The following is a 20,104-nucleotide window of genomic DNA, read 5'->3' as shown; positions in this document are numbered from 1 at the left end:
GAAAAAAAAAAGAAGAGAGAAAAAAGTCTCTCGACGCTCGCAACGCGTATACGGGCGGGTACAGAGGTGAAAAAACAAAAATCGAATTCTCGTCGTAAAGCGGAGAAAGGGAACTGACTTTCTATTGTGAGTCACTTGGCCAACGCGAGGAAACCTATTTCACGTTGTTGAGAATACGTTTAATACGTATAAAGGTATCATGACTCGTATATTTCACAAAAATACACTAAAAAACATGGGAATGATACCATAAAGTAAGAATAGAGAATGGAATACAAGTACAGATTACATCGATTAAACGTTAAATTTCAGATTGATGAAAAAAGAAATCCATCGAATGGCGCATTGATTTCGGCGCAATGAGCGCTGACACGGGGGTTAACACTAGTACTGCCAACCGGGAAGATGCAAAATTCCTAACCAAAAAATCGAAATGGAAAATAGACGAAAAAATACAGATACCAAGAACAAAAATGAAGGCTTTAACCGTACGTGCACTTTACGAAAAATCATTCAATTCTTAACAAATGCATTTATATGACATTTATATGAAAAATTACGAATTAATCATGTCGTTAGTTTGGTAGATTTAGTAATGCGATTTAGTAAATGCATACGTGAGATTGTATTAGGAAATTTGCGATAGCGATTTGTGTAACGCGATGACGTTCCATCGACCCATGCAATCCTATTCCCGAAATCCATTTCTCCTGACATAACTTTTAGGAAATAACTATATAAACGTGTTTCATTTACGAAGTTATTCGATAACGCCTATGCAAACCGGCGACCATTTCGCATCTTCCAAGCGGAAAATATAAAGTATCTCGCTAGGAATATTGAGGAAAGTTACGGAAGCGAGGAGTGTGATGTAACGTATAGACGCTTGTAACGTTTAATATCAGATCTCATAAAATGGAAATAGAGAATAATATATCGTAACCTACATTTTGTACGAAATGTCGCTTTGGAAATTTGGGATTAAAATTTGGAATTAAAAAAGAAACAGGGAGTTTCTGCTTTCTTGGTACTTAGAAGAAATTAATTAATACCTTTAGCAGATATGCATGAATCGAGACATGCAATTCTTCATTGGAGTAATTTTTAACGAAAATGAAACCACGGTACGATAGATGCGGTAATAATAGTAGGGTTTTGTATCTGTCATTAATACTGTTGTCATTCGATGCAGTTTTACAAATTAAGATGTATTTTCGATATATGGAAAGAAAAAGATAAACGCATATTGTGCAGTTATGCAGTTGTATCTTATTGACATTCAATTTTGAGTTAAGAGAACAGAGATAAACTTATCTAATCCCAATGCTGTCTTACTAGTCTCCTTTTCAGTTGTACTGCATTATATAAATGTATGACGACCGCGTATCTTAACCTCATTCCGGTTTATGAAACGTCATATTGTCGTCCAATAAGTAATTTATATTAGCAGAGAAACACGAATGTTATCGATCTAATCCGAAAACTACATTCAAGATCGAATCTAAAACTTTTAACGCGTTGTGCAGATGCGCAAAAAGAGCATATACGCGTGTCTGACGTTCGATCATGACTTACGCATTTTCTGTTGAAAATAACTGTATCTATATGACAAATAAAACGTATTCCTGTGAAAATTAAAACGCAATACACAATTCTATAAAGGGGGAAATGTTATAGGTACGATTGTTACGAGATTCATTTTTACAGAATGTCAGGATGATATTCATCTGAAAGAGGTTACGACATTCAATAGTAAGACAATAATATAGGTTAATAACGATACCTGTCTTTTCTATCTAGATCTTCTCCTCCTTCAGTACCCGTGGGAAGTTTCTCTTCAGTCGGCAATTCTGTGCCGGCGTCTTCTCCTTTCTTTCCCATCCATGTAGACACCTGATTCGTTAAACCGGTGAACATTTTCAATTACAATGCGACAATTACTTCACTCTTGAATATGAGCGTAATATCTCTGTCTCCTTTCTATCCTCTACGCTAGCACAAACGTTACTGGAAACCCTTGCGGGACCGAATGACGACGAAGACTTATCCGTTTCAACGGTCGCGCAACCACGAACTGCGCGGATCTACGTGTGACAGCGCACTTCACATTGCGCAGTATAATTCGCTCGATCGTGGCGTCGCCCGTATCGAACGGAAAAAGATGGAACTAATATCGCAATCGATTTCTATGGTACGTCGCGCAAAATATAACTTGTACAATCTAAGTTGTAATTTATACATTGCCGTATAAACAGTGCTTGCAAATTTAAATATTCCTAGATTTTCTAGGGACACTAGTCCCTAATTTTCTCTCAGATAGAACGTAATTTTTAGCGCCATAGTTTAAATACAAAAAGCAACGAATAGTGTATTTCACAAAATTACATGAATTATAACGATTTACTTTTCTAACAATAAAACTAAACATGAAAAAGATAATATTAGGAAGCAGTTTTTAGAAAAATATATTATTTTATTATATGTATACAAGGCAATGATAACATTATCGAACTTGGTATACAATTTGTACATTTCCTACTTCTTCGAGTACTTCAGCATCAGTGTTGCGAATCGTTAAGACCAGTAAATTGTACTTTATTACTTAAAATTAGAGGTAGATATGTACGTAAGCATATTCACCTAAATCTACTATATTACTACAGGCTAATGTACTATAGATTGGTGTTTTAGTTTACAATATATGCCTTTAAATGTTGTACTGCACATTGAAATTATGTTCTATATGTTTCATTGGTACATTTGTACTTAGTATAGGATTTAAAATTTGTGCATTGCTAAATGAAATAAAGATACGAATAGTATCTTATGTTCAATATCACAGCTTAACATGAACATTTTATGAAGAATTTTATGCTATTTCTGGTATTCAAACATATTTTATATTAAACAAACTAACGTGACAATCTATATCGGTTACTTCCTGGCTGTCAATGTTTAAAATTTTTAGGTTTTGAGTTTTCCAATTATTGGTGTCTCGCGTTCCTGAATGTTGACATTTTTAACGTTTACTTTCAAACATTACATTTAATGTCTTTTTTTGTAATTGATCTAATCTGTCTAATTCGTGATTGCTTACTTTCGGAATTTTATGATTACTTATATCCGTTATCTCAGTGATTGCTTACGGCTTACGTTGATTAATTCCTTTTTTATACATGTAACACAAATTTACTTAAATTTGTAATATTTACAATTTTACTCATAGTCACTGGAAGTTCATGATCAATGCTGATTATGAAGAACTTGCGTAATTTCCCTAACTTTGTCTTTTACTCTTGTTCGAAATTACGTAAAGGTCGAATAAATTCCGCAAGTCACTAAAGTAATTCTAATATTCTAGATATACACATTTAAGTATTTGGATCTCTAGGAATGTACATTGTTCCGACATAGTCACTATTTTTCTTTCGCCAGCGCTGTTTCAGTTAAAGATGCTTGTTCTCTTTGATACCTGCAAAATATAACATTTAATCAGACATGTAAAATACATACATAAGATAGAATCTTGTAATTTAATATGGACATCTTTGAGATTTATCGCTTATTCATACGTAGTGCATACAACACATGATATAATGATATTGGTTTAACATTCATCGAACGAATAGAAAATATATGTTTAAATGGAAAGACATATGTATATGTGTGTATATCAACATATCAATATATCCGCTATAAATAATACATCAGAACGGGAAGATTATTATATGATTATTATTATGCTAACTTAAAGATTCTTGCGTAACATATACTTACATTATTCCTCGACTAACTTGGTACAAAGCCGTTATAGCGACGAAGAGATTTACGCTAAAAAGACTCCAGTTTTTCGGAGTGATCGCTAAAGAGTACCTGGTCCAGATCAAGCCAGTAATGCCCAAGGCAGACGATTGGGTAACAGAGATTTGACTTGCTGGCCTCTGCAGATCACTGAGGCCAGCTATTACAAGTCCCTGTAATTTGCAAATTCCGATTTAACGTAATTAAAATATATACATATATATTATATTATAAAAAATGAAAAAGAAATGAAGAAGGAAAATAAGGCACGTGTTATGATAGAATAGGGAATAACGAAAGGGTCAACAATGCAGATCGCATTCGGATGATTTACTTTGGAAGGGTGACCTATATTCAGCTAGGTAGATTGACCGCGATTTGTTATAAGATATGCACGCATGCGCGCGTTATACGTAAGAAACATTATCCGTGAAATTTGCATTTGTCTAAGTTACGAGTGACATTTACGCGAGATAATTTTCCTTTATTGTTCTTTAACATTGTGTTAGAAAATAGGTATCGATAATGAATGTATATTGTTGGTTCTATGTCCCATTGTAGAAATGTAAAACCATTACGGAATTATTAAACGTGACGCTGATGACAATAACGACATTCATAGTTTCTTTCGTAACAAACGTTACCAGATCAACATCGCATTTGGACCAAGTCCATGAGAATACACGGTCGAGAAATATTTTTATAACGTTTAGCGCAACGAAGGATATGAAACACGCGTACTGTCTATTTCATGTTAAAATTGATTTATTTATATTAGAGAAAGATAAACTATGTATGTATATTTAGATAAGGAAAGATCTTGAAACGTAATTAACGGATTTTCTTCTATAACAATTTGATACGATGTGTATATGTCAAAAAATATACATATGTATAATAAATACTTCAAGAGACATTAAAGCTTCAGATATTACTGACCCATTTAAAAGCTGGTGCCCAGAAGAATATGGTCTGCGGACCTGAAAGGGGAAAATAGATCGAATTGCTGTTATGTATTTCTTTTGTATGTTACTCATATGTAATCCAAAAAAAAAAAAAAATAAATAAAATACGAATAATTCGTAGTACAGTGATAAGGATTGTGTCATATCTCCGAATTCACGTGAATCGTATTTCAAAATGTACACACGTTACTTAATCGCATTCCAACAAGTTCCAAACTCCAATTATAAAAAAGTTAATCTGTCGTAAGCTTTCAGATATTTATTTAGTGAATATTAATGCGTTATCATTAATACTTTGAACTCGTTGACATTGTATAAATTCGCTAGGCAACATGATAGGAAAAATGCATAAAACTACCCGAGCTCTAGTAGATATGCAGGACAATATGTCACGAAATAACATTGATTTACATATTCACAAACATGAATGACGGTCAAGTTTATCTAAATTTATGGTATCATACGATACACAAGACACCAAAAAAGTAAGGTATGCCTAAAGCTTGTATGACGTCACGACATCGTACTTTTTGCGCCTTCGACCGAATGAGAGTGATGCACAGTGACACGAGCGCATATGTTGTACGCACGTGTCACTGCTTGAGAAAACTGGATAATCATTGATAACTTACTAACCAGCTGGGTGATTCCACAGTGGCTGGAACTTCTGTGGCACAAACTTGCCAATCACGTTCATTGTGTTTTTGTAGGCGACCGACATTGTGTTCCACGCGTTCACACGTCAATAATTGTCAAAAGGCAAACAAAACTTAGAAAACGAATTACTTAAAGATCTGCCACAAAACGAGTGAACGTGGAAAGTACAAGCGGTAAGACGATCCGTACACTGAGACTGAATATCGTGAAGTGCACCGATTGGTAGCCGCGCTGGTGGTACGGGTAGTTTGCTCTTTCCTTTCCCCTCGCAGATTTCCGGGACCTAAACCGCTAGTCTAAAACATACTCTGTATCTGTGTATGTGTGGTTTATATTCGCACACACTGTCGTAGATTATTTAGGACCATGTTAAACATACATGCACCCATGATCGATCAATATTTACAGATAATAGCGATATAACAATCAACGCGCGATTATTAGCACGTGCAAGTACCCTTCAACAATTATCGATTCGAATCTATACTTAAAAATAATACAGCATATTGTAAAATCTCGTTCCTAACCACTTTTGATATATCAAAGGTCTATCAAAATAAAGGAAATATTACATGTATAATATTAAAGTTTCGTTTAATAATGTACAAATTTATCTAATTTATCGTTAGATTTTATATTTAAAATTTCGATGAAATTATCGTATTGTCATTTGAAGATAAGACTACAACTGATATGATGATGTTATTATGTAATCTAAATTATACTTATATGTCAGATCATTTCCAATTATTGGAATTTAGTGATACGTCTATTAATAGACACATATAGTTATTAATTCAACAAATGAATTCCGAATACTTCTGGCGCTTCAAAGATATGAATTGTTGCAGCGATGTTTAACTTTTCATAGAGTAAACTTCTAACGTACGATAAGGAAATTAATTCTCTAACTTTACCGATAATGTACTATATCATCTACTAACAATACACATACCATAATATAAATAGTATTGGCATTGGCCTAGAGAACAAAATTGAACGGCGTGTGCAGTTGCCAAATCGTATGTCGCATGGTCATTCTGTTCTATTAATATATTAACCACGTGTAAAGTTGAGGATCGCAATGCGGTAACGCGTTTTAAGAACGCAATTCCGCTCTCGGTACGTTGATCTCGTGGGAACGAAACGAGAATATGTATTTACAAAGTTTTATTTATGTACATTAAAATGTATATAGCCTTTATAACATCAAGTAAAATGCAAATAAATCGCACATAGTACAATAAATGCTATTAAAAATTGAGCTCAACGAGAGAGAATGCAAACTTTGTTTTGGCCGAAAAACATTATGGTTTACTCATGAGCAGCGGTATTGTTCGCATCTCCCATAAATTGCACCACAGTTAACATGAATACATTGGTCATGTGTATTCCTATATCACAAAATTGATAAACATTTCGACGTCTACATAACTATATATTTGTTATTGCATGCATCGAATACGTCAGAATTCATGCAACCTGTACAATATATATCTTACTTCATTCTTTTACAATAATTGTACTTCGCAATGTTGACAACTTTCCCTCTATACATTATTGTTCTGTTTGTTATATCTTTAAATATTTATCTTATTAGAATATTTAGTAATACTATAATCGTATAGAACAAAATAAATTCGCTAAAACTAAAAGAACACTGAGATTAAATAAATGGCATAAAAATTATACCTAATTTTAAAAATTGTATTATAGTTTTATCATATTATTATGATACAAATTAGGTGTAATTTTTATGCCATGTATTTAGTATACAATAGTCTATGTTCAATATATAAAATAAATGCATAACTTAAGTCTTATTTGAAGGAAATTGTCATAAATTGGTTGTTAAACATATAACTTAAATATACAAACACGCTAAACATTCGACGTCTTCAAATATACATATCTATTATACATTTAAGGCACATAGTATAAAATAGCGACAGAAAATAGTATTGACTTCGTTGTTTGATGAACGAGCAAAGATCAAAGACATGAAAGTTTTCCATAATTTATAAAACATTAGAAATTTACTTTATATTTTATATTTGTTGAATAAAATTTGATTTTTTAAGGATATTATGAAAGACTTATTCTCACACATTTATAATAGTATATAATAATTATATTATAATATTATTATAATATAATTTATAAATTAATAGAAACTTAAATTGAATTTTCTTCCGTATCGTTGACTTACAAATTTAGCACTTTGTAATTTATTCTTAAATAAAACAAAATAAAGATCACAATACAAGATAATAAATTTCCTAATTATATAAAATTATGTTCTAGTTTCATTATGTAATATAAATATTTTATGCATTTTTCTATTATTTATAATAAAAGTTTTGATCGTTAAAAATGAATAATTTTTTTGCGATTTTTTGTGGTAAAATACAATTATCAGTATTTACAAAAATTGTGTATATAATGCCACAATATATTTTATATATTGCAATAATACTTATTTATAAATGATATACTAGCATTTGTATGTAGCCTATATATTAAACTGGAGTATAATTATCTAAAATATGTAAAAAAGGGCATTTGTACAAGTAATAAATAGAATAAACCTTACAAGCTGCATTTACCAACTTGAATCACCTAAAAATGGGTCTAAAAACTTTAAGTGACTCAAAATATATAGCTATTTCTAAAGTCTGTCCAAAAATTGTATTGTCTATAAATTCATTATAAAAAATGTAGTCGGAACTACAACTATGGCTCTTCTGTGTAATTATATAAATAAGAGATCTTATAATTTTCTGATAAATGCATGTGGCAGTGGCATTAGGATATTGTTAAGTAGTTTTCATGTGCCCCATGTGCAGTTTTGAGCATCAATCAATTAGATTGTATAAAAATGCAATAAAATTTTAACACCATCGTTATTATGATCATCAGCATCGATCAGATTCTTATTTTTCTACTTGTAATTTATTTTATCTCAATGTAGTAGTCATATCTACCATTCATAAAACTCAATGCATTGAGCTTATATCGAATTTTTACTTATATGAAAGTAATTATTAGAACAAATGTAATTTCAATACACTAATTATAAAATTTTTTAAATTGATTTATAAAAACATTTAATAAAAATAATTATCATTAATTATATCCACATAATGTAAAAGTACTAACAGATCCATATATATCAACTGTAACAAATTTTGTAAAATCGGTAGATATGCATACTTTAGCAAAAAAATTCGAAGGTAACTCGACAACACCTAATAAGGCTGGCTTGTTAGGATTTTTACCCTCTTTAAATTTCCAAAATTTAGTTTCTTTATCTATGTCGGACTTAATATCTTTATCTTCTACCTGATTTTGCATATTGAAGATACACGAGTCTATGCTTTGACTAGTAGACATATTTGGAGTAATATTTCCTTGTACACCAACAGAAGGAGTACTAATGCTGCGATTTATTCGTATTGATGACCATTTCGGTTTACGTATGTATAGGGCTAAAGCAATGTTCCACCAAACTAATTCGTCAGAACTTACAGAAAGCAAAATTGGGACCTCAATTACAGATGGAGCCCAACGTAACTGAGTAACAGAACTTGTATGAAAACTCAATTTATTTATCTCTTCCGATGTTGATGTATCAATAATCTGAAAAGTAACAATATTGTAATTCAGCTAGCGAAATTGTATATAATGAATACTCACAGAAATGTCTCCATCTTCGAAACCTATAGCCAAATACTTCTCATTTTGCGAAATTTCGCAGCATGTTAATTTCTGGGTATATCTTTTTCTAAAATATTCAATTATTTTGATATATGCTGGCAATGACATTGTATTTTTTTGTAATTTATAGAGAACAACATCTCCATTTTCATTTAACACAGCTAGAAAACTTTTGTGGTAACTTAAGCAACTATAAATACTAACTGAGTCTAAATTTTTTACTATGTCCACTCGCACCCAATTTGTGCCATTAATATTCCAAATTGTAATTATACCATTTCTAGTCACTGTTGCTACACATTCTTTATCAACTTTATGAATTGCAATAATATATCCTGCATCTTCAATTAAATATGTTAATTTTACGTTTTCCCACACCTGTAAAAGATAATATATAAATTAAGACGATCTAAAAATATTTTATCATTTCTGGTATATAATACAATTTTACTTTACTTTTAAATTATTATCAGTTCCTCTACAAACGAGTATCATTATCATATCATTGTTGTGATCTCTTTTCATATCTAAAATTTCAACTAACTCCACATTAGATGCAAAGTTTAATACAGGTATATTTTCCTTGCTCCGTATGTTAAATATATTGACAATGCCTTTATCAGTAACATAAATTATTTTCTCTGCATAAAGAATTAAGTTATTTATTTTTGCATTAATAGGTTCAGTTTCTGCTATTTTATTATCATCAACTAATGTAATAATAGTATTTGACAGAGTTTCCGTAACGATAGTATCCGGTGCATCACCAAAATTCTGTACTTTTGCATCAAATAAATGTTTTCTTATTGAAGTACTAGTTCCTTCTACTGGAAGTTTCCACTTATGAAGTAACTGATTTTCACTACCGCAAATAATGTGACATCCTTCTTCTCTTAACCAATATGTATCCAAGGAGGAGACACGACTTCTATAAGTAGCTATTGGCTGATGTCCAACATCTGTATTCCATATATTTATAAAACCACTGGAATCAGCTAAGACTATGTATCGACCATCATTAGTCAAACTAGCACAAACGTAAACAGTTTTTTCATTTTCAACACTTGCTCTTGTTTGCTTATTGTAACTGTGTATATGGTTATGTGATCTAAACCATTTTACATATACAGCTTTCTCTTCAGTAACAATGAATAAAGAATTATTTTGTTCTGGCACACTGCAGAAAAAGATAATTTTCTTTTTCTGTAAATCTACATTGTATTGTGATATATATGTATACTCCTCGCCATATTTATAATACGATATTAGGACACCATTTACTTCATCCATTACATGAAGCAGATTACTTCCCATTGTAAACGCTATATTTTTAAGGTTACTGCAAAAATTTATGTTTTTATTTTTCCAACTACCAATATATAAATAATGTATCAGCAAACGATTTCATTAAATTTACCTTTGAGGACTATGGCTAGGATCTGATAATATATTTCCACGGCGATCCCAAATCTAAAGAAAAGAATCTTATTTTATTTAATGAAAATATGTTAATGAACTTCTATTTAAATTTATTTATACCCTTATCGTTCCTTTGTTTGTACAAGCTGCAACAGAACTACCATCATGTGCAAATGTCATATCCAATATAACTTCACCAGGAACAGAAAATACTACTGAACTATCATCATGCGGAACTTTGCTTGTAAAAATTCCACTCCAAAAAGATTGTTTCTGTCTTGGACTTAATACAGCAACATCATTTCGTTTATAATTTTCATCATCAAAAAGTCTGAAAAGTTTCACGACACCATGGTCATCTAACGATAAAAAACAATCTCCTTCATTAGATATGATAATCTTTTTTATGCAACAATTCTTGTCATGTCCAGTGAAAACTTTTTGCCTCTTGTAAAAGATATCCCACAAAAATATTTCACCTCTTCCGTTTCCAATTAAAATTAGGTTTGGATCACATGTAAAACATAACGCGTGTACTTTCGTTAATACTTCTTCACTCAATGGCATATCCATGTGCCTTAATTTTTTAGCATGAAATATATATAAATACTTGGATCTTTCTTTTGCAAGTTGAGTGGCAGTATCTTTAACATATCCTTCATAAGGATGACTTAAAGCAATTTGTACTATATCCAAACAATTTTTACGCCTATGTTCTGCTATAACACTTGATTGTTCTTCTAAGAATTTTTCCAAGTCTGTAAGACGCATTTCATATACTTGATCATAATTTTTGGTAATATATTTTTTATAATTATTTAAATCGATCAATAAATTATTTAGGCCACTATGAACTATTGCTTGCTGAATGAAATCAAAATCTAAATATATATTAGGAAACTCATCATATAATTTTGCTTGTTCCAAATGGTATCCAATATAGGAATAACTGTAATTATCTGCCGGTAATTTCGAAAAATTACCATTACAATATTTACGATATTTTTCAATTAATGACCTGTGCATTTCTACTAATTCACTCTCTGAAAATTTTTTTCGTAGGTGGCAAAGCAATAAATCGTGTACACCATAAATGTAACTTCGCAATTCTGCATTCCACTGTTTAGCAGCAAGTGATTTATGACATAGATCAAGCATCATTTCTTCAACTTGAAAAGGAGATCCTCCCCACAAAATTTCCAATGTCTATAAAGCAAATATATAATGTATACGACAATAATATACAATTTTGAATGTTTTACATACAATTATTAAATGGTGTAAAACCAGAAGTTCTATTACCTGCGGTGTTATATTAACATCCTCTCTAAAAATAACTAATTCTTCATAATGTTCTCTCATTTCAAGAGGTAACTGATCTATACACATATTAAAAATGGCTTCTTGTTTCTCCAAGAATTTTTTAATTACACTAAAAATCATATAAAACATTATTTCATATTATTCCAACATGAAATTATTTAAATATATATACTTATATGTTTGATATATTACTGATTTTTTTCATCCTTATTTCTTAATGAATCCAAGTAATATTTCCATCTCTTTGAATGTAACTTCATATCATGTTTAAATTCTTCAAATTGCGCAGAAAACATTGCTATTAATAAAGGCATCCCTTTACATTCTTGATTAATTAGTTTTGCTTCTACAGGAAGTTGTTCCACTTCTGTATCTAACACCTTAGCGAACAGACCTAAAGTTTCTGCTTCAGTAAATCCATCATTCATCTGTAAATAAATAATATCTATAGTATGTTCATTAAAACATATAAATATCACATACAGATAGGAAAAATAATTTACTTCAATGACACAAGGTCTCTTTTCCAATACAACATCAAGATCAGCTGTAATCACTAGTGTTTTACATTCAAAATCAAATGTGTCAATTATTTTTTTATCACAAACATCGTCCAAAATTAACAGAGCATTGCAATGTTTTGCTCTACTAAAGTAATCTTGCAAGAAGTGGATCAACGAATCCTTTAAAGATTCTGGTTTGTATGAATCTGGTAATATTTCCAGGTTCTTAACAAGGTGATATAATCTATTAAGTTGAATTAATATATCTTCATCAACTGAACGCTTATGTCCAAATTTAATCCAATATACTTCATTCTGGAAAAAATATAACGAATAGCTTAAATTACAGACAAATATTGCGCTTATAATTTCTTAGTATATGACAACTTACATAAAATATATTTCTTATAAATTTACTATTCTTTAATGTGCTAGCTGTTAAAGACGATTTACCAAATCCTTTCATACCATGGAGTACAATATATTCATTCGGTTGTAATTCTTCTAGGCAATTTTGTAACTGTTTCATCTAAAATTAATGACCATTAGTTTAACTTTATGTAAAAATTATCCATAATGAATAACATTGGCATTAATAATTATGTGATAACTTTTCTTTTTAAACTTACATAATTGATTTCCATAAGTATGCATACACAATAACAAATATCATAATTAATAATAAATAAATATCTAAAGTTTTAATAACATATATACATACCTTTTCCTCTCTTACCACAGTTAATGGTGAAATTGGCGGGAGAGTAGGTGTACCCATATACTTTATATCTGAAAAAGATTTTCCATTTTCTTCAAGTTTATCCATATCATCACTTAACCATTCATAATGATGTCTTAAAGCTTGACGAAAAATATCAAATGCAAGTGGACCACGACTAAAAAATCAAGAGTGATGAAGGAAATTAAACTTCTCAAAAATATTTCGTTACATAAATGTAACAAATTTTATATCCCATATCTAATTTATACCTTGGAAGTATATCTAATAAAATTTCAGCTTTTCTCTGTTTAGAAGGACCTTTTTCAATTTCTTGTATGTGCTGATCTCTAAGTATATATTCTGATTGCAATGGCTTCATAATACCATTATGTACATCCATATCAGCCACTATATTTTCTCGTAGCATTTTAAGAATATGTTTATGCAATTTTTCCATTTTTATATTTTTGATAATGTTTTGTAAATATGCTTTGTTACATTACATTTGTCCTGTTTTTAATAAAATTATCTATAAATACAAAGAGAAATAAAACTAATTCTAACATGAAAATTTTCAGGTAATAAAAGCATATATAGAACGTCATTTCTTATTCCTAAATATAGAGATATCATGGCTTTCAAGATAAATAAACCTTGACAAAATATCTGTTACCTGCCTACTTTATGTATATTTTAAATAATAAATTAAACTAACAGTAAAGGTATGAAATTAGTTATGCTTAGAATGTTCTGTATAATAAATATTTATATTTTATTTACAAAAGTATTATCTTGAAAGAATTTACAAACGAAAAAATATAATACAACATTCATAAAATACATATTATCTTTTTTATATATACATATGTATAGTCCTAAGTTCTTCTTGAAGACAATCTTGCTACAAGTTTCATTCTTCTATATATCTTGTATAAATAATATACTTTTATAATAATAAAAATCATTTATTTAATGTATCGTTTCTACTTCCTGTAACTGTAACTTCATAAAATCAAAGGATACTTCGGTCAATGACTTCAAAATTAAATTCAAAGACTTTAATGGTTTGGAAATTTTTACAAATAATTCCTCATTCAATCTTACCTGACTAATGCTGTTTGTGCTCAAAATGTACAGTATTTCTGCGTGGCCTTTGTTTCATAAATAAAATAATCGCCTTATCATTCGACGCAACTTCACCTCAACATCTAGAACTAACTGAAGTAAATGACTACTACCGCGTGCCTGAGTCAAGCAGCGTCGTTGCCATTGTTGCCAAATCTACAAATCGAACTCGTAGTTGATTGGTTGTTGCTATCACATAATAACAGTTTTCCCGCCAGTTCTGTTACTTTTCAAAAGTTCTCTCAACGAAAACTATTACGATAGTATTAAAAAATGTAGATAATAGGATCTTTTAAACATTTAAGATAATCAGAAATACGATTGAAATGCAGACATGTAACGAAAAAGTTAAGAAACACGGTTTTCATTACACGTGATATATCGCAGAAGTAAAATTTCTATAAAACAATTACAAATATTTTTTGCTACATTTGTTATTCACAAAAAATGTTCAGTATTACCTCCATATTTTTCTAATCAAATATTTTGATATGATATCTTACCGAAATCGAATGTACAGTCTTATTAAAGAAGTTCACAACTTTTTTTTGAATACGGCACATTCGAGGTTAGTAAAATATTCTTATTGCTGCAGAATAATTATGATAAACTATTATAAAATTATTACGAAGTTTTTGTTATTATTAATACAAAAAATTATACGGTAAAAATTTCCAAAAATAAATACCTGCGATAGCCGGGAATCGAACCCGGATCAACTGCTTGGAAGGCAATTATGCTGACCATTACACCACCATCGCAGTATAAATGGTACTTATTTGGAATATCAAATAAACTATTGTAATTCCATAAAATAGAATATCGTACAAAAGTAAAATAAATGTCTGCGATGGCCGGGAATCGAACCCGGATCAACTGCTTGGAAGGCAACTATGCTGACCATTACACCACCATCGCAGTATGCACACTAGCTGTTCGGACAATCAGAAATAGTACTGCAATTGCATAAAATAGAATATCGCTTGAAAGATAAATAAATAAATACGATGGCCGGGAATCGAATCCGGATCAACTGCTTGGAAGGCAACTATGCTGACTATTTTTTTTTTTATTTTTTTTTTATATTTTTAATAACGTTTATTGACCAAGAAGATGAGTATTACATGTGTATGTTATTCACAATAAACAATGAATTTCGGTTGTAGGGTGGATTAGGCAAAAGTACCGATACGTAATGGTAGGACATAGCCATACAATATTATGTGTGTCGAAATTACATTTTTTTTTAGCGTTATAATTTATAATTGGATTTAAGTCGTTCTAGAGCGATCCTTATATACGATATTGTTTTTTCTTCCTATCTCTGTCCTGAAAACCTGGTCACAAAAACAGGGCAGTTCGGTAGTCTGGTTATGGTTGCGGTGGGTCTGTGGGATTTTGGGAGGGGGCAGAATGGGCAGATGGAGAGGGGAGAGAGGGGATGTTCTTTGCTGACCATTACACCACCATCGCAGTTGAAACATTGTTGTTTAAACAAAAAGACAATAATGGGAATAAACTAATTATGTATTTAAACAAAAAATACAAATTTTAAAAATAAAAAGTAAACCTGCGATGGCCGGGAATCGAACCCGGATCAACTGCTTGGAAGGCAACTATGCTGACCATTACACCACCATCGCGGTATGCACACTAGTTGTTTGGATTATCAGAAACATTGCTGTAATTACATAAAATAGAATATTGCTTGAAAATTAAATAAATCTCTGCGATGGCCGGGAATCGAACCCGGATCAACTGCTTGGAAGGCAACTATGCTGACCATTACAATTTTTTTTTCTTTTTAATAACGTTTATTATACCAAGATTTTTCTTTAGTACATTTGAGTAATTCACAATAAACTATGAATTTTAATAAGATATGTTAGGCAAAAGTACCCATACGCGACGGTACGATGTAGCCATACTATATTATGTGTCGGAGTTTTTACAATTCTTTGTGTTTTAATTCTTTGTGTTAAATTCTTTGGATTTAAGCCGCTGGGGAGCGGAGCTTTTGTGTGATCTTGTTTTTAATTGTTATTTCTGTCCTGAAAACTTGGCCGCAAAACAGGACGCTTCGGTAGTCTACTTTTTGGGTGCTGTGGAACTTTGCTGTGGGACGGGATGAGAGGGAGGGGGAGAGGGATGTTAAATAGGTTTATTTACAAAATTTACAATATTTACAATGTTTACACCTAAGTTATGCGGAGGCAGAATTGAATTCTGTCGATTTAATGGTTTTCTCTCTTATTTTATTATGGATTCGGTATCCACCAATATTTTTTTGTGTTTTTTCTGTACTTGTCTTTAGTGTCTTTCAGAGGGAGGGCCATGTTGTATTTCCACCTAGTGTCTACGGTCTGTCCAGTTAAGTTTTCTTCGTATAGTTCTGACCACTATTTTTCTTTTTATGTGATAGATTATTGGGATATTATTTTGGTCTTGGAGGTAGTTTTTTTCGTCCAGGTATAGGAACGCTTCGGGGGGGATGTAGCCTGTTGTCAGTGTGTTTTTGTAATATGAGACGTTTGGGAATAAGCAACTGAAGATTAAGCTGTTTTCTTTTATCTTTGCAGCTTGCGCGAAGTGGATGTTGACCATTACACCACCATCGCAGTATGAATGCTACTTATTTGGAATATGAAAAAAAAGTATTGTAATTATATAAAATAAAATATCCCTTAAAAGTAAAATAAATCTTTGCGATGGCCGGGAATCGAACCCGGATCAACTGCTTGGAAGGCAACTATGCTGACCATTACACCACCATCGCAGTTGAAATATTGTTGTTTATACAAGAAGACGATAATGGAAATAAACTAATTATGTATTTAAATAAAAAATATGAATTTTAAAAATAAAAAATAAAGTCTGCGATGGCCGGGAATCGAACCCGGATCAACTGCTTGGAAGGCAACTATGCTGACCATTACACCACCATCGCAGTTGAAATGTTACTGTTCAAACAGAAAGACACTGGTGGGGAAAAATGAACTATTCAAAGAAAAAATACAAGTTTCAAAACTAAAAAAACAAACCCATTGCGATAGCCGGGAATCGAACCCGGATCAATTGCTTGGAAGGCAACTATGCTCACCATTGCACCACCATCGCAGTTGAAGTCCTGCGCTTTTAAGGACATTTACAGTCTGTAGATAAAGCGACTTAAATAAAAAAAAATACAAGCTTGATGAAAGTAAAATAAATCTGCGATGGCCGGGAATCGAACCCGGATCAACTGCTTGGAAGGCAACTATGCTGGCCATTACACCACCATCGCAGTTGAGGGTGAATTTTCACATAGAGAAATTCTATGGGCGCTGTATTTGGAAATTTAACCAAATCTATCGTCCTTTTTCATTTTGTAATTAAATGAATAATTGTATATTCTTGCAATTTCACTCCAATTAACACTTTTGGTCATTCAAATTTTGGTCATTCATTATGTTGTGGCTCACTGTTAAATGCAGCTCTCATTATAATAAGGTCTCATTTATATGTATTATAGAAATTTTTAGTCACCGACGAATTTATAATACATGGAGTTTTAAATAAAGTAATATCAATTCTACTTAATAATAAAAAAGTCAATAGCAATAAAAAAGGCATAATTCAATCACACAGAGTGACTTTCACTCAAAGCTTTTACTTTCGATTCTTCATTTTTAACTTCCACAAACTCTCATTATATAAACACTTATAATCCAAATTACAGTACCGCGCCAAAATAATTTACTTATAATTCTCAATGAGAATTGATTGTAAAAACTCTACCAAAAAAAAAAAGGAAAGGAAAGAAAAAATTCTCTCTTTCGAATTACTGTTCTTAGCTCTGACTAATTCCTAGTCTACTTTCTTATTTCTTTTGTTTAATGCACATGTTGCAAAACTTTGGGTGGCCGTAGACTCTTTGTTCATTAGATAACTCAAATACTCTAAATAGCTTGCTTTCATGTGTCTTATCAAGTACCAAGTATTCTTCACACATCTATGGATGAAGACTAAAAAGAAAACAACCCACTGACCTCACTAAAAAAATAAAATAGGCAAACTCGAAGATGGTATCCCGCTGGGGTTAGCCATCCACATGTTACTTAGCCATTAAGTCAGAAAAATTTACCAAATGTCCAGCTGGGCGAATTGTAAAGTACAAATTAAATAATAAAAAAATCTATGGATCTGTTCTTTAATTACCTTTGTATCAACTATTAACTATCTTATATCAACTATTATATCAACTATCAACTATCTTGTTTCATATAAATATTGCCATGTTCTATATATTTACTATATAGATATATGTTACAAAATTTTACATGGCTACTGTCTCATTTTATTTACCATTTGCTGATAACATGATCTATGAACTGCAAGCATCTTAAACCTTGTATAAGTAGCATTACTTTCCGAAGAAAAATTCTTTAGGAAACAATACCAATTACCAAAACTTATGGAGATATAACACAAGGATTTCATTTCTGCGTTAAATAATTAAATAATTAATTAAACGTCGCTAGACAAATTTTAGTTAAATAATAAAAACTTGCAATTATCAGTTCAGTTTCAAGAATTGAACATTGTATAAGATCCCGTTCAAATGTGCAGGAACGTTCTTCGCGAACCAAAGTTTATGCCTGTTCGCTCGAAACCCAAACGTTGGGACACATGGTTTATGTGAAGGCATTCTACCATAAGGATGTCACTCGTCAAAGAAAATACGAAACAATAGACTGCATTTGTCCCTAACACCTTCCCCTACAAGAGATGAAAAGGCTCGAAGGTCCACTCTCAAACCTGCAAACCAGCCAATGAGAAACGCAAAATCTATCTTCTAAGTTACACACACCATGTTAACACGTTGACTGCCACGACATCCGTATTCGGGTGTCAGCAAAGTTTCTGGTCAGCCCACGTAACCCATATTCGGGTGTCGCTTATTTGACTACTTGCGAAGGATCGTCGTAAGTATTTGAAAAGATATTCTATAATAATAAAACAGTTGAATTGCTATAAAAGTAATACGAAAATGGTTTATTAAAAAAATTATTTAGAATGTAAAACTTTAAAGCATTTTATACATAGCTGAGGTTGGTCGGGACAATTTGGACAATAAGTTGTTGTTTCCTTTAAATTTTTTGTGTCTTTGTTCGGTCCATTCGACGTCTTTTATTTGCATAACATTTTATTTGTATGCGCGTCTAATGCTTCTTCCAGAAACATTTTTCCAAAGGGTGATATTATGCTGACTCCATCGAAGACAAGGATTTTTTGTATTTTCAGACAACTCTAATAATTTTGCAGCTAATAACTCTCTAAATATTCTAATATTTATATCCTTCCTTGTTATAATTTTGTAAACCGTCAAAGAGTTTTCAACAGAAATTCCCAGAAGGAGTTGGACGCCAAGTTTTCTGTACCATTTGATTCCTTTTCTAATTTTGGTGGCATAAGAAACCATTTGGTCGGGATAATCTATACCACACTTTCCTTCATTATATTCAACAACAGCTAGTGGTTTGAATATTGCGAACAAACGAAACGAGAGATTATTCTTGAGACCACCACTTGAGCGACTCGCATTACTAAAATATCGATGGGAGTATCTAGCAGAGAACGCTTGGTACCGCGGCACGAGTGACCTGACGGAGATTTTCTTGAAAACACATGTGGCAGTCAATGTGTTAATAGCATGAAAACGCAGTTCATAAAAATTCGGACGCAAAGAGCGTGCGAAGACAGAGAGAATGAAAGTCCGAAAAGAAACGATTACGCCACGTATCATACTACACGTGCATTTATTAATTTTCTCTGTTAAATATAAAATATGTACATCATTCACGAAAATTACTTATATTATATAGTCAGTATTC

General features: G+C 31.5%; 3 protein-coding genes and 7 non-coding genes across 15 annotated transcripts in view; all 10 read right to left on the bottom strand.

The window, feature by feature from the left end:
• Sap47 (Synapse-associated protein 47kD) overlaps positions 1 to 2,082 on the bottom strand; it is a 92,206-nt gene extending 90,124 nt beyond the window's left edge. For 2 of the 4 annotated variants that reach the window (XM_072007118.1, XM_072007119.1), the window contains exon 1: positions 1,784 to 2,082. In XM_072007118.1, coding sequence (XP_071863219.1) covers positions 1,784 to 1,917 — 134 coding nt within the window. In that variant the 5' untranslated portion in view covers positions 1,918 to 2,082. The remainder of the gene's footprint in view (positions 1 to 1,783) is intronic. The other 2 variants (XM_072007116.1, XM_072007117.1) reach the window with 2 other exon arrangements.
• A 370-nt stretch (positions 2,083 to 2,452) lies between these two features.
• Positions 2,453 to 5,642, bottom strand: LOC139989500 (uncharacterized). Its single transcript, XM_072007956.1, has 4 exons — positions 5,403 to 5,642; positions 4,741 to 4,781; positions 3,778 to 3,974; positions 2,453 to 3,472 (listed from the first exon to the last, which is right to left on the bottom strand). Exons 1-4 carry the CDS (start codon positions 5,485 to 5,487, stop codon positions 3,418 to 3,420), a joined length of 378 nt encoding a protein of 125 aa, XP_071864057.1. The 5' UTR covers positions 5,488 to 5,642; the 3' UTR covers positions 2,453 to 3,417.
• Positions 5,482 to 14,367, bottom strand: LOC139989498 (uncharacterized). Of its 3 annotated transcripts, none has more exons than XM_072007953.1 (12): positions 14,211 to 14,367; positions 13,376 to 13,635; positions 13,107 to 13,281; positions 12,777 to 12,914; positions 12,386 to 12,700; positions 12,075 to 12,310; positions 11,862 to 11,991; positions 10,680 to 11,765; positions 10,558 to 10,610; positions 9,597 to 10,479; positions 9,120 to 9,518; positions 5,482 to 9,062 (listed from the first exon to the last, which is right to left on the bottom strand). In XM_072007953.1, exons 2-12 carry the CDS (start codon positions 13,561 to 13,563, stop codon positions 8,550 to 8,552), a joined length of 4,116 nt encoding a protein of 1,371 aa, XP_071864054.1. In that variant the 5' UTR covers positions 13,564 to 13,635; positions 14,211 to 14,367; the 3' UTR covers positions 5,482 to 8,549. The 3 variants fall into 3 exon arrangements, with proteins under 3 accessions (XP_071864054.1, XP_071864056.1, XP_071864055.1); XM_072007955.1 differs by having other exon boundaries at positions 12,777 to 12,905; XM_072007954.1 differs by having other exon boundaries at positions 13,376 to 13,616.
• A 553-nt stretch (positions 14,368 to 14,920) lies between these two features.
• Positions 14,921 to 14,992, bottom strand: Trnag-ucc (transfer RNA glycine (anticodon UCC)). The gene has a single exon. It is a non-coding gene; the product is annotated as a tRNA-Gly (tRNA).
• An 85-nt stretch (positions 14,993 to 15,077) lies between these two features.
• Positions 15,078 to 15,149, bottom strand: Trnag-ucc (transfer RNA glycine (anticodon UCC)). Its single transcript has one exon. It is a non-coding gene; the product is annotated as a tRNA-Gly (tRNA).
• A 653-nt stretch (positions 15,150 to 15,802) lies between these two features.
• On the bottom strand, positions 15,803 to 15,874 carry Trnag-ucc (transfer RNA glycine (anticodon UCC)). The gene has a single exon. It is a non-coding gene; the product is annotated as a tRNA-Gly (tRNA).
• Positions 15,875 to 16,935: 1,061 nt separating this feature from the next.
• On the bottom strand, positions 16,936 to 17,007 carry Trnag-ucc (transfer RNA glycine (anticodon UCC)). Its single transcript has one exon. It is a non-coding gene; the product is annotated as a tRNA-Gly (tRNA).
• A 99-nt stretch (positions 17,008 to 17,106) lies between these two features.
• Positions 17,107 to 17,178, bottom strand: Trnag-ucc (transfer RNA glycine (anticodon UCC)). The gene has a single exon. It is a non-coding gene; the product is annotated as a tRNA-Gly (tRNA).
• Positions 17,179 to 17,276: 98 nt separating this feature from the next.
• Positions 17,277 to 17,348, bottom strand: Trnag-ucc (transfer RNA glycine (anticodon UCC)). Its single transcript has one exon. It is a non-coding gene; the product is annotated as a tRNA-Gly (tRNA).
• A 94-nt stretch (positions 17,349 to 17,442) lies between these two features.
• On the bottom strand, positions 17,443 to 17,514 carry Trnag-ucc (transfer RNA glycine (anticodon UCC)). The gene has a single exon. It is a non-coding gene; the product is annotated as a tRNA-Gly (tRNA).
• Between the last annotated feature and the right edge of the window lie 2,590 nt (positions 17,515 to 20,104).

Source organism: Bombus fervidus, chromosome 7, assembly GCF_041682495.2.
Source record: "Bombus fervidus isolate BK054 chromosome 7, iyBomFerv1, whole genome shotgun sequence".
In the NCBI taxonomy this organism is placed as follows: domain Eukaryota; kingdom Metazoa; phylum Arthropoda; class Insecta; order Hymenoptera; family Apidae; genus Bombus; species Bombus fervidus.
The sequence above is the reverse complement of the archived record's forward strand: the minus strand, read 5'-3'. Positions and strand labels throughout refer to the sequence as shown.